This window comes from Gossypium hirsutum, chromosome D02, assembly GCF_007990345.1.
Source record: "Gossypium hirsutum isolate 1008001.06 chromosome D02, Gossypium_hirsutum_v2.1, whole genome shotgun sequence".
Lineage (NCBI taxonomy): Eukaryota > Viridiplantae > Streptophyta > Magnoliopsida > Malvales > Malvaceae > Gossypium > Gossypium hirsutum.
The window spans coordinates 9,908,151-9,922,703 of NC_053438.1; the positions used below are offsets into that span (position 1 = coordinate 9,908,151).

General features: G+C 33.1%; 1 protein-coding gene across 3 annotated transcripts; it reads left to right on the forward strand.

Moving 5' to 3' along the window:
• The first annotated feature begins 5,926 nt into the window (after positions 1 to 5,926).
• On the forward strand, positions 5,927 to 13,075 carry LOC107910471 (protein GIGANTEA). 3 transcript variants are annotated; one of them, XM_041088410.1, is made up of 16 exons: positions 5,927 to 6,154; positions 6,482 to 6,553; positions 6,726 to 6,925; positions 7,141 to 7,212; positions 7,358 to 7,412; positions 7,538 to 7,680; positions 7,845 to 8,122; positions 8,695 to 8,750; positions 8,860 to 9,100; positions 9,363 to 9,513; positions 9,626 to 9,835; positions 9,964 to 11,484; positions 11,641 to 11,709; positions 11,893 to 12,111; positions 12,264 to 12,356; positions 12,472 to 13,075. In XM_041088410.1, exons 3-16 carry the CDS (start codon positions 6,839 to 6,841, stop codon positions 12,742 to 12,744), a joined length of 3,468 nt encoding a protein of 1,155 aa, XP_040944344.1. In that variant the 5' UTR covers positions 5,927 to 6,154; positions 6,482 to 6,553; positions 6,726 to 6,838; the 3' UTR covers positions 12,745 to 13,075. The 3 variants fall into 3 exon arrangements, with proteins under 3 accessions (XP_040944344.1, XP_016693799.2, XP_016693802.1); XM_016838310.2 differs by having other exon boundaries at positions 6,735 to 6,925; XM_016838313.2 differs by lacking the exons at positions 5,927 to 6,154; positions 6,482 to 6,553; positions 6,726 to 6,925; ... (1 more) ...; positions 7,358 to 7,412; positions 7,538 to 7,680 and having other exon boundaries at positions 7,908 to 8,118.
• Positions 13,076 to 14,553: the final 1,478 nt, after the last annotated feature.

Here is a 14,553-nt window from a genome sequence, read left to right on the forward strand (position 1 = left end):
TTAGCTTTTAAAAATCACCATAAATTGTGGAAATTGAATTAGAGGATCAATAAAATATGAAATTAAATTTTATTGAGTCTAGTTTCTTATAGAAGAAATGGTGTAAGCAATGGAATTGTAAATCATGTGATATAATAGGTTTTGTGAGACAATGTCAGAATGATTTTTGGTTCCCCTGTTCTGACTTTGGAAAATCATAAAAAAATTAGAGAAAAATAATTAGGGGATTAAATTTATATGTTTAAAATCCTTAATGAGTCTATTTTCAAAAGAAACAAACAAGAATATCATTCGAATTTTGTACGAGGAGATAATTAATTTTTAGTGAAGAAGGGAAAAACTGCCAGACAGAAAAATATGGATGACTTTAAAGAATAAACTGTACTTATTGGCTAAACCAAAAATTCTTAAAAATTTATGGTAAGAAGATATGTGAGTCTAGTTTCGGAAAAAATTAGCGGATCTTAATTTAGAGTTTCGTAACTCAATATATAAATAATTTAGTGATTATCACTCAAGGAGACAGCTCTGAATGAACTATAAATAATAATGGGCTTATAGAGAATGTTACATATGAATATGAAATGTATTAGATTAATGATTAAATTTATTTATTTAGATCTAAAAAATTCAAATACGAAGCTAGATCGAGGAAAAGAAAAATTTCGGGATTAGTAGATTTTTGTTTACGAACAAGTATCGAGGTAAGTTCGTGTAACTTGAATTATATTCTTAAATGCTTGAAATATATATATTTTTATGTGAATATGATTTGGATGTTTATTGTATGATAATTGATGAAGTATTGATATTCTTTATGAAAAAAGAAAATAAATCCCGGTTGAATGAAAGGAAAATTCGATGGATCACTGAAAAGGAATTGACGGTAAAAAGGATCTAGCCTGGACGGGTGATCCTATCCTGATATAGCCCTCCCGAATAATATGTGGAAAATGGATTTAGTCCGGACGGGTAATTTGAATTAGGGTCTGAATTTAGCCTAGACTGGTAATTCAGATCCAAACTCATTAGAGTAATTGTCATTGTAGGGGATTTAGCCTGGACTGGTAATCCCGCTGTAAGGATGAGGTTCGCGAGAGTGTGCTCTCTGAAATGGAAATGTGCGCACATGAATATGAATTGACGGATCCGAATTTGTACACTAAAGTGTACCCCTGAAAATCCATCGAAATTCTGAGAAATTCAACGGGATAAATATGGAAAAATAGCAAGGGAATGGAAATCATGGTATATATTATTGGTACAAGGAAATTATTCAACTAACTTGAATGTTGAGTTTGTGCATGTTAAGGGAATAATGCATTGAATGGATGTATGAATGTTTATTGCATTGTATTGAAAATATTAGGTAAGTATAATTCTTGTTCCATGAGCTTACTAAGCACAAAGTGCTTGCCCTGTTTCCTTTTCCCCTGTGTGGTAATGTTAAGAGCTCGGAGGTTGGATTTGGTCAGAGGCGCATCACACTATCAACCTCAAGATCTCGGTATATAAAGAAACTTTATTTTGGAAATCAATGGCATGTATAAGCTAGTAAAGTAATTGTTAATGTGAAATGAATGTATGGTTAGCCATTGGTATGGCTAACATATTTTGGTTTTGGTATGTGATGAGGTTATCTTATGAATATGTTAAATCTATCTTGAAGTATGTTGAAATGGATTGGTTGTGTTTGATTGGTCTTGGTTTAAAATTGCAGGAAAGATTTAGATATTTATAAAGGGGTTATATTGAGTTCAAAAAAAAAAACTTTAGGATTTTGCGAAAATTTTCTTATGGTTTCAATTTAATCCTGGTTTGGTCCCAATGTATGTTTTGGGCTTCGGAGGCCCATCCAAGGGACGTCATGACATGTTTCGATAAATGAATAGTATTTAACTCGTAATAACGAAAAATTTATTCGGTAAAATTTGGTAATGCCTCATACCCTATTTCGGTGACAAATACGGGTAGGGGGTATTACATATTAGGTTAGTGACTTTCTTGTATTTTGATTTGTATGTCTGTGATTTGGTTCATGTGAAGGACACTACATCGTTAGCTTTGGAGAAAGCAATTTGTGAAGTTCTTTTATGTCATTGCTTTAATATGGATGATAATATTCGTGATCAAAGATATTATGGTGCAAATAATATGCATGGAAAATGGAACGACTTGCAAGCGTTATTTGCTAAAAAGTGTTGATTTGCATACTATGTTCACTACCTCGGTCATCGTTTCCAATTAACTCTAGTAGCTGCATCCAATGAGGTTATTCCTATTTGTAATTTTTTTTCAAACTTGACTGGTATATTCAATTTGGTTGCTTCTTCAAGCAAACAACATGATCAATTAAGAGACATTGAGGCATCTCATAACGCGAAATTAATTAACAGTGGTGAGCTTGAAACTGGTAAAGGGAAAAATCAAGTTGGTACTCTCCAACGTCCAGATGATACTTGATGAGGATCTCATTTAGCCTCTCTCGATAGCTTGATGAAGATGTTCAATTCCGTCTGTGTTGTATTACAAGATATCATCAAGTCTGGCAACCTTACTCAAATGAGTGAAGCTGATGGAATATATGATTTAATGACATCCATTGAATTTGTTTTCATCTTGCATTTCATGATGAGATGCTTGGAATCACTAATGATCTCTGTCAAATATTGTAGTATAAATCGCAAGATATACTAAATGCGATGCAATTGGTGTCATAAACTAAAACGCTTATCGAGAAATTCAAATAACATGGGTGAGATCCATTGTTTGAGAAAGTGAAGTTATTTTGCAAATATCACGAGATAGAAGTTCCCAATTTAAGTGTTTCGTACAAAATTGGTCGAGGTTGGTCTTGCATCTAGAGATATAACCTCACAATTGAGCATCATTATCGGTTTGATATATTCATTGCCAGTATCGATTTATTGCAAATAGAAATGAATTCTTGCTTTAATGATGAGGTAGTTGAGTTACTTGTTCTTAGCTCCCCTTTGGATCCATGTGATAATTATAAAGCTTTCCGGGGTGGAAGATATCTGCAAGCTTATGAATGATTTTTATCTTGACGATTTTACGGATCAAGAAAATCTACACATGAAGATTCAATTGGAGCTTTTTAAACTTGATGTTCATCAATGCATGGAATTGTAGAAAACTTCTACACTTGCCAAGTTGTGTCAAGTGCTAGCTAAGATAAATAAGTCAAGTATTTATATTTTTCTTGATAGAATTATTTGCCTTGTGCTAACTCTTCCCGTGTCTACTGCAACAACCGAACGAACATTTTCAGCCAAGAAAATTGTGAAGACAAGGCTTCGCAACAGAATGGAGGATGATTTTCTTTCAATTTGCTTTGTGGCATACATCGAAAAAGAGATAGCTCGAAAATTTTCTACAGATTCTATCATTGATGAGTTTAATCTTATGAAAAAACAGATGGTGAAATTTAGAATGCTTAGTATTGAAAAATAAGACTAAGGCCAAGTTTTGTTAATTTAATTTTTGGAATTATAATGGTATTAATGAAATTTTTAGTATTGTATTAGTTTTTTTTTTGTATATTGGAAAGAAATATTTAATGGTTTTTTCTTTTAATTTTTTTTATAGTTAAATTGTACATATTTTTTAAAAAATATTAAATTGATTTATTTGATAAGAAAAAAAAAGTGTCAAAAAAATATCCGAGAAGAATTGATACTTTTTTACGTTAAAAAAGTTCGTTCGGATTTAGAAGTTTTGTCCCCTAGGAGTAAAATTCCGAATCCGTCCTTGCTTGTGAACTAGAACTAGTTGGGCTAAAAAATCGGTTGAATTGGTTTTTATAAAATTTTAAATTTTTTAACTATTTATTTCCTTTGAACTGTCTGGACTAGTCGAATTAATCAGATTGAGAATTGATGGTTTGATTGGTTCGACCATTGGTCCGATTCCAAAAATATTTCATTGAGTCAATGTACTTATTTTTTAAAAACGTAATCTGAGACAAATAAAAGTGACTATTTTTATAGTTAACTTTATATTTTTTTGATAAGTGTTGAAGGAGACCTTTTAATTCTGAAAACTTCCATTTGGTCCAAATATTTAATTTTTTTTAATAATTTTGCATTTTTCTAAGCATAATCTGAAATTAAATTTCTTATTGAAAATTATGTTTGGGATTAATATATATATAGTTTAGATTTACATTTGAATTTTTTATGGTTTTTTTTTCTTTCGAAGCAAGAAAAGTCTCTTTGCCATTGATTTTAGATTTAGATTTTGAACTTTTTTTTTATAATTTTTTTCTCTTCTCTTTTTTATAAATAATTATAAATTTTAAATATTTTATTAAAAATACAGAAAAATTATAAATTATAAATTATTTATAATTTTTCATGTATTTTTAAAAACTAAGAATAAATTAACAAAAACTATAAATGTTAATGACTAAAAAATTATTTTACCTTTTTTTATATTTGCAACATCACCAACTTTTAAAGGACAATTAGATGAAGAGACTAAAATTTTCAAATGAAAAATTACATAAACTCATTATCTCAAAATTAAAATATAATAATAAAATTTTAAATTTTAAAAAAATATAAAGATGTGCAGCATAATTAATTTTTTTTTTTAGGTTTAAGGTATAAAAACTCTTCAAATTTTTTTTAAAAAGTAATTAAGTCTTTTTTTATTCAATTGGGTACTTGAACTCTCAAAATGCATCTCAAATTTTTTCAAAAAAAGAAGAAGCAATTACGCCTTTTTTTTTAGCACTTGATTGTGTATTTGAACAGTCAAAATATATAAAAAATGCTCTTTAACCTTTAATTTTAACAATTAACCGCTAAAGTTAACTGCCCCTAATTTTTCAGTTAAAGCCACCCGTATCACAACCATAGTGTGACATGTGGCAAAAAAATTATAAAAAATAAAAATCAATAAAAGTTATAAAAATTATTAAATTTTAATAAAAATATAAAAAAATATTTAAAATTAGGAAAAAATATAAAATGTATAAAAATGACCCTCTAATCATTAACTTTAACTGTTGACCGTTAAAATTAACGACCCCCATTTTTTTTTTAGTTAAAGCCATCACGTGTCGCAACACAGTATGACATGTGGAGAAAAAAGATAAAAAATTAAAATTAATAAAAGTTATAGAAAAATTATAAAATACTTCTTTTGGTACTATAATTTTTATAATTTTTTTATAAATTTTATATTTCTTTACATTTTTTATAATTTTCTTATGACTTTATAAAATTTTATAATTTTTTTATATTTTTATAAAATTTTACAATTTTTTTATAATTTTCTAAAATTTTTAAAATTCTTTCTAATTTTTAATAATTTCTATATTTTTTATTAAAACTTAATAATTTAATAATTAATTTTTATTTTTTATATGTTTTACCACATGTCACACCGTGGTTGTGACATGTGGTGGCTTTAATTGAAAAAAGTTAGGGGTGGTTAACTTTAAGAGTTAACCGTTAAAGTTAACATTAAAGGGTCCTTTTGATGTATTTTAGTAATTCAAGTAACCAATTGAGTGTAAAAAAGTAAGAGCTTAATTACTTTTTTTGAAAAAGTTTGAGGGCCTTTTTCATGCATTTTGAAAGTTCAAGTACTCAATTGAGTGCAAAAAGAAACATGGGCTTAATTGCTTTTTTTAAAAAAATTTGAGGACCTTTTTTATACATATTAAAAGTTCAAATACCAAATTAAATGAAAAAAAAATAGCTTAATTGCTTCTTTTGAAAAAGTTTGCGGACTTTTTCGTCATTAAGCAATTTTTTTACTTATTACTCTAGCTGAAGTTGCTCATGCTATAAATGGATGTTATGCATGTATGCATGTTAATGTGATGTAATGCATGGTGGATTAATGTGATATGACATAGAAAGGTTGTGAGGCTAGAGGAAAATATCAATGCCACATCATCACCAATCTGAAGCCAACAGCCATCTAAAGATCTCTTCCTTCTCACCCATATCAAAAATTTTCTCTACCACCTCTTACAAAATTTCCCCAGCAAAACCACTCAAATCTCAAACCAATATTCTTTTTCTTTTTTCATTATTTTATATGCACTAATATTGTTTTTTAGTGAGTTAAATCTTAGATTAAATCAGCAAAATTTTAGCATCTGATAAACAAAGCCCAGGTTTGTTTGTTAGCTTCCAAATCCTCCTTTATTTTTCTCTAAATTTTGAGTTTTTCATTTCTGTTTATGTATTTTTTTAAATATACATGTTCGTATAAAAAATGGGTTTTGAGATTTAGTCTTGGTTTTTTTGTTAGTTTGATGATTTATGGTGTTTTTATCTAAAGATTTCGGTAGCTGTATCGTGTATGCAGTGTTCTTAGCTTGCTTACTAATCCATTTTCAAGTGATTTGCTGTTTTTGAATCTTTTTATATAGATACTTTTTCTCTGTATTTTTTGTTTTTAGTAATAGTTTCTGATTTTTACTTTCAATTTGTTTTTGCAGAGAAGAACAGATTCTGATTATTAGTTAAACAGTAATCGACAGTTAGAGGCAGAGACGACTAATCATACTGTTGTAAATTTCCAATCCTTTTAAGAGAGAAAGAGAGAGAGATGAAATATAGTTTCTCTTGTTGATTCAATACTTTTTGTGTTCTTCAATTGATATCACTTACATATTTGTGGGAATCCGTGGGCTGAATCGGCTTGGGATGTTGAATTATGAAATATTGATTCTTGATTGGTAGAGGTTGCAGAGTGGAAGCTCAGGTTTTGGGGGGGGTGTGTGTGTCTTGCTGTTGATTGGTCCGCTGGTTGCTTCGAAGGGTATATTCCAGAGGTTACATCTTGTTTAGGATACATGGCTAATCCGTCCGAGCGATGGATTGATGGCCTTCAGTTCTCATCGCTGTTCAGGCCTCCGCCGCAGGACCCTCAACATCGAAAGGTACCCTAGTTTCTTTCTCTTGGATTTTCTATTGTCTTGTTATTGGTTTTCTTTGAATGAATCTTTGAAGCTTTTTAAACATTCTATATTTTCATGCTTGGCTTACTTGAAAACTTAAGTTGGTGAAATAGGTGACATAAATGAATATATGACTTCATATTAGCTTTAGTAAAAATCATCATTTCTTATAATCCATTGTGTTACCTTTTTTTTAGGTTCAAATTACTGCATATGTCGAGTATTTCGGTCAATTCACATCAGAACAATTCCCTGAGGACATTGCTGAGGTATGCTTGTTTTCGTTTGATTATTTCACATCCCATTGGTAATGGAAGGAAAAGACACTAACTACTTTGCTTATATGTCAAGGGAGGAAATTCTTTTATTGTTTTGGGAGTTTTTTATGTAACAAATTTGCTTGTTTTGTAACAGCTTGTCCGCAACCGCTATCCATCTGATGAACAGCGCCTTTTTGATGATGTTCTGGGTATTGGCTCTTTCATCTTTTCTATTGTAACACTGTTCCTTACGATAACACCTTTAAATCCAATGAATTTTTACTTAAGTTATAACTGGGAAATGACTGGTTCCTTAAACTTAATCTGTTTGCAGCAACGTTTGTCCTTCACCATCCTGAACATGGGCATGCGGTTGTTCTTCCAATTATTGCATGCATAATTGATGGTACACTTATGTATGATAAGAATGCCCCTCCATTTTCTTCATTCATCTCCTTAGTCTGCCCAAGTAGTGAGGTATTTTTTTTTTCTTTTTAGTTCAATAGAGAAGATCATCTTTGCTTCACACTATTTTATATTAATATTCTCAATGCTCACTTTTATCTACTTTGTTAACTTTTTAAAAAGTATCATTGTGGCTGACTGAGAACATATCTGTGGCATTTATGTTTTTTTTACAGAATGAGTATTCTGAACAGTGGGCACTGGCATGTGGAGAGATCTTGCGGATTCTGACTCATTACAACCGTCCAATATGTAAAACGGAACTGCCAAATAGTGAAGCAGATAGAAGCAATAGCAGCAGCCAAGCTACAACAAGTGAATCTGCTGATGGGGAATCATCCTTTCACATGCCTTCAATGCGACAGGAGAGGAAGCCTTTGAGGCCTTTATCTCCCTGGATTACTGATATATTGCTTGCAGCGCCTTTGGGCATCAGAAGTGATTACTTTCGTTGGTGAGCGGTTTCTATTATTGCAAAGTATTTTTCCTTTCTTGATTTGTTTGAAACATCAATTGGCCTCTATAAAGATAGAAGCGGTTTTAACGGTTGAATATTCCAGTACTTGTGCTCTAGTAAACCTTATAGAATGCTTCTAACTTCAAGAAATAAACATGTTGGAAGACCACATTTGTTGATTAACTGTCATTTTGCCGGTAGATACATGCATATGGATGCATACATGCTTAGGATGCCATTTCCAACCGGCTACCTTGAGTAGCTTTTTTAGTTTTTCAGATATTACTGGTTGACAATTTTATAGCATTTAATACGATGTGTAAACGCCATGATCAGTTACAATGTGAGCATTAGCGTAACTCTGTTTTTGCATTAAACTTTTTGCTGAGGCTTGAATAGTGGGAGTGCTTCTGAGTTATAAGGCCTCTCTTAGAAGTACCTAGATAGTAGTTCAATTTATCATATAACTATCATTGAATTTAAAAGCTCTTGTGTGATACATCCTATGAATGGATCCTGCTTTTATGTGCTTATTACTGAAGCCGGTAGCCCTTTATATGTATTAACAGGTGCAGTGGTGTTATGGGTAAATATGCAGCTGGAGACCTCAGGCCGCCTATGACTGGTCAGTTACATATTTTGGCTGGAATGTATTACATGATTTTGCTTCCTGGAATGTATAAAAATATATTTTAGGCCTGAGGACTCATTACTTGACTACTGTTGTCTAATAGCTTCTATTCGTGGATCTGGAAAGCATCCTCAGCTCATGCCATCAACCCCAAGATGGGCAGTTGCTAATGGTGCTGGTGTCATTTTAAGTGTATGCGATGAGGAGGTTGCACGCTACGAGACTGCTACTTTAACAGCTGCAGCAGTTCCTGCACTTCTACTTCCTCCACCGACAACAGCTTTGGATGAGCATCTAGTTGCTGGGCTGCCAGCTCTTGAACCATATGCTCGATTATTTCATCGGTAGAGCCCTGAACCTTTAAGAGCTCTCGAACAACATTGCTTAAGTATATTTGTTCTATAGTAGGTGTACATGGTCATATCTTGTAAGTACTGTGCTTTGCCATGCATACAGGGCATTGAGTGAAGCACTCCCGAATTTATATCAGGAAAGTAGATCTTGTTTGAAAGTTTTGAAGGAGTTTATCTACTGTTGAATGCCTGACATGTTTAGTTGCTAGTATAAGTGTCCGTCATGATGTATTTTTTTCTCCCTCCTAATTAGGTACTATGCCATTGCAACTCCAAGTGCCACCCAAAGACTTCTTCTTGGACTTCTAGAAGCACCACCATCATGGGCCCCGGATGCACTTGATGCTGCTGTACAGCTTGTGGAACTCCTTCGGGCAGCTGAAGACTATGCAACTGGTATAAGGGTGAGTGAAACGCTTTTCACTGCATATATTTGAATATAAAATGATGCCTTCTGGCATCAAACATGATTTCATGTAGTTCTTAGCAAATTGCTTTTACTGGATGTTGATGTAGCTTCCTCGAAATTGGATGCATTTGCATTTTCTGCGTGCAATCGGGACTGCAATGTCTATGAGAGTGGGTATTGCCGCTGATGCTGCCGCAGCTTTACTTTTTCGTATACTGTCACAGCCTGCACTGCTCTTTCCTCCATTAAGACAAGTTGAGGGAGTGGCAGTTCAACATGAACCTTCTGATGGTTATATTTCGTGTTATAGGAAGCAGGTATTAGTGGTCAACTTCAAAATTTTGCATGTTACCTTCCACTTAATGTGAAGCCTGTCGTATGCATATACATACAATAATGCATGATCACAAGTACTGAAAATTTATCTCAAAATATTGTTAATCAGATAGAGGTGCCTGCAGCTGAAGCAACTATTGAAGCTACCGCCCAAGGTATCGCATCAATGCTTTGTGCTCACGGACCAGAAGTGGAGTGGAGAATATGTACAATATGGGAAGCTGCTTATGGCCTGATTCCCTTGAGCTCTTCAGCTGTTGATCTTCCGGATATAATTGTTGCAACCCCATTGCAGCCTCCCATACTATCATGGAACCTGTACATACCTCTTCTTAAGGTCCTTGAATACCTTCCACGCGGAAGTCCTTCTGAAGCGTGTCTCATGAAGATATTTGTGGCCACTGTTGAAGCTATTCTACAGAGAACTTTTCCCCCTGAATACTCCAGGGAGCAAACCAGAAAAATAAGATACAGCATGGGTTCTGCCTTAAAGAATCTTGCTGTGGCAGAGCTTCGTACAATGGTTCATTCCCTCTTTTTAGAATCGTGTGCTTCAGTGGAGCTTGCTTCTCGCCTGCTTTTTGTCGTCTTAACCGTGTGCGTTAGCCATGAAGCTCAGTTCCATGGGATTAAGAGACCGCGAAGCGCGGAAAGTTATCCTCCTGATGAGAGCATTGAGGAGTCGCAGGCACAATTTGAAAAGCTGAGAGACATAAAACCTAGAAAAACAAAAAATCAAGGGCCTGTATCTGCATTCGATTCTTATGTGCTTGCTGCTGTTTGCGCTCTTGCCTGCGAGCTTCAGTTGTTCCCCTTGGTTACAAGCGGAAATACTCATTTGATCGCTAAAAATGTTCAAGCTAAACCCAATCATACAAAAGTAAATGGATCTTCTATCGAGTATGGACATGGTATCGACTCAGCTATTCATCATACTCGCAGAATCTTAGCGATTTTAGAGGCACTCTTTTCACTGAAGCCGTCTTCTGTTGGCACCTCATGGACTTATAGTTCGAATGAAATAGTTGCTGCAGCTATGGTTGCCGCTCATGTTTCTGAACTATTTAGACAGTCAAAGGCTTGTATGCACGCGCTCTCTGTCCTAATGCGATGCAAGTGGGACAATGAAATTTACACTAGGGCATCATCGTTATACAATCTCATCGACATTCACAGCAAGGCAGTTGCATCCATTGTTGACAAGGCTGAACCATTAGAAGCACAATTGATATATGCACCTGTTTGTTTAGATAGCAGAACACGAAGCAAACGTACAAATACCGCTTGCTGTGATCCTCCTCGAGTATCTTCTTCAGAATATGAAGATTCAATTCATTCAGCCAATAATCTCAGATGTCAGATGGTGTTAACATCAGATGAAGGCTTAGGAAATTCCACGGGCAAAAGTGTAGAAAGTTTCCCGTTAGATGCCTCGGATTTGGCCAATTTTCTTACGAAGGATAGGCACTTAGGATTCAATTGCAGTGCACAAATTCTTCTAAGATCCGTGCTTGTGGAGAAGCAAGAGTTATGTTTCTCTGTTGTTTCACTATTGTGGCACAAACTGATAGCAGCCCCTGAAACACAACCCAGTGCCGAAAGCACTTCTGCCCAACAGGGATGGAGACAGGTAATCCGATACTTTTCATGCTTCCTGTGGTATTATTTTAGTTGAGACTAATTAGAGAGTGCATAACAGTTGACAAAGTCATCTTTTCATTGTAAATTCAGCTTTATGATTTCATGGAGATGTATTTTTCTGACTACCCTATTCGGATGGTATTAGGTGGTTGATGCATTGTGCAATGTCGTATCAGCATCTCCGGCAAAAGCAGCAACTGCAGTTGTTCTTCAGGTCCAAATTTTGTTCTTCTTGAAAACAACAGCTTTCTTTATCGCTGCTGACTTGAACTCCCTACCACTATTCATAATCTGGATGGTGTCCAAACCAGCAGCCATAAATTTCCTTATTGTCTAGCTGTTTTACTTTAGTTTCTCTATTTGTTTGGTCACTTTTATGGCCTTGTTTTCTTGTCAGGCGGATAGGGAATTGCAGCCATGGATTGCCAAAAATGATGATCAAGGTCAGAAGATGTGGAGAATCAACCAGCGGATTGTAAAGTTGATAGTGGAACTAATGAGAAATCATGATATCCCGGAATCATTGGTAATTGTAGCAAGTGCCTCTGATTTGCTTCTACGTGCCACTGATGGAATGCTCGTAGATGGGGAAGCTTGCACTTTACCACAACTCGAGGTACTGTCTTTCTTACTATCGTCTCTCATAGATAGTCATTCATCAATGACCATGTCTTTTTAATTGAGCACTTGTGATACTCTGAAGTCGAATGCATTCGGTTTTATCTTAAAGCTTCATTAATGTGTTGAGTTTTTATCTAAAAATGGCAGCTGTTGGAAGCAACAGCTAGAGCAGTTCAGCCAGTACTAGAGTGGGGGGAATCAGGACTGGCTGTTGTGGATGGACTTTCAAACCTGTTAAAGGTGAGCAAATGCCCTTTTCGGCATAGTCAATTTTCGATATGCTCTTAAAGGTTCAAGTTAAAACATGCCTGCAAGATCTATGGTGATGTGATCTTTAATGTGTCAATTCATGCAGTGTCGTCTGCCAGCTACAACTCGATGTCTTTCTCATCCAAGTGCACACGTTCGTGCTCTCAGCATATCGGTACTTCGCAATATTCTGCAATCAAATCCTAAGCTGGAAATAAATGGTAACCATGGTCCTTATTTCAGTATCAGTGTCATCGACTGGCATACTGATATCGAGAAGTGCTTAACATGGGAAGCTCATAGTCAACTTGCAAGAGGAATGCCTATACATTTTCTCAACACCGCCGCCAAAGAACTAGGCTGTAATATTTCGATGTAACATGAATTAACCTTCGAATCCTTTTCAGGTCCGACTACATAGAGGAATATAATAGAACTTTCTCCCAAGTGGGTTGAACTGAAGGACATGGGGATGAAGCCTTTGAAGGTTGTGAAAAGCATGCAATACAAGGACTCTGCCACACCAAGGTTTTATGTCACTAATCTTACTTTGACTATAAATTAGCTTTGTTATATTATAGGCCAAGATTCCCATTTGTTTGAGGGATTACAGTATGTAATTTCAGTTAACTTCTATGGTTTCAATCAGTTGTATTTGGATAGTTTAGTTCATCTCAGCATTATCGGTACCTAAAGTTTTTAGTGGTTGATATTTGGTGTTAATTTTGATATAATATTAATGTATGAATGTAAGACTCCCAAGTAAATTTAAGATTGAAACAAGCATCTCCGCACCGCATACGCCGGGGATTTAAAAAATTATATAATTTATTTAACACTTATTAAGTTTAAATTAAATTTTATTAAATTATTTTTTAACTATAAAATTAAATATATAATAATTCAGTACTAGGTAAAATTTTAAATGGATTTATAAAATAAAGTGTATATGAATCATTTAAACAATAAAATCAGTAATGATCTGTTTTTAGTGAATAGATGAAAATCTTTAATATATCATTTAAAAATAATGAGAATATTTGATGCACTATTAATGAATAATCATCACTGAATAAAATAAAATAAAAGTAATACAGGACTTGCAAGTAAATATTAATAATTTTATTTAAACATGATAAAATCATAACTAATTATAAATAAATACTAAAATCGTAAATTTGATATTCTAAACTCTAAATATGAGAATTATTGATATTTATTTATAATAGTTAAAATTAATTAGTATTTAATTATGTTTAAATAAAATTATTAGAGTTTATTATAAGTTCTCCACAATTTTTTTTTTCATTTATTGATGACTGGTCATGTTATTATTCAATGATAGTGTATGAAACTTGAAATAAAATAAAATTTTGCACACTAATCAAATATGAAACATAAATTGATCTGTGAATGAATATTCAAATCCAATGGCTAATTGACTTGGTTGGTAAGCACAACCATTAACATTGAAATAATTTGTCTCCATGAATTATAATGGATATGGATGCTACTTTGATTCTATATTTTTTATATTTTAATATATTACATAAATAATTTTTATTAAATTCAAATAATTATAACAAATTATGTAAATAATTAACACAAAAGTAATTTAAAAATAATAACCAAAACACGACATAAAATTAAAAATAAATAATATAAACATTATACACATACACATACATCTCGAAATATGCACATATAAAAAATTCATATAATTTTGATTGTATAATAACTCTTAATGTTTAACATTCTACCAATTTTATCTTAATTTTGACACATTTAATCAATTTGGTCCCGATTTTAAATTGTTAATATCCGGGCAAAATTTGCTGAATTTTTTAGAATTAGGACTAAAATGACATAACTTATAAAACATTAAAGGTTAAATTTATCATAATACCAATCAAAAGGAGGATACATTGATAGAAAAAAGTGCACGTCGTGATTAATTGTCCTTAGTTGCTCACTTTCAAAATTAATAGGGACTAAATTGCTCCCTTTTTTAGAGGGTTCAATTTGCTCAATATCAAAATTGAGAGGGACCGAAGAGAAATTTACCATTTTTTTCTTTCCTTAAATTTCGTCCTCTCTTTACTGTTTTCTCTTTCATCCCTCTCCCTCCCTGGCTTCTTTTTCTTTAATGGTATAATACTAAAGAATAACGATGAATTGAGAGTGAAAT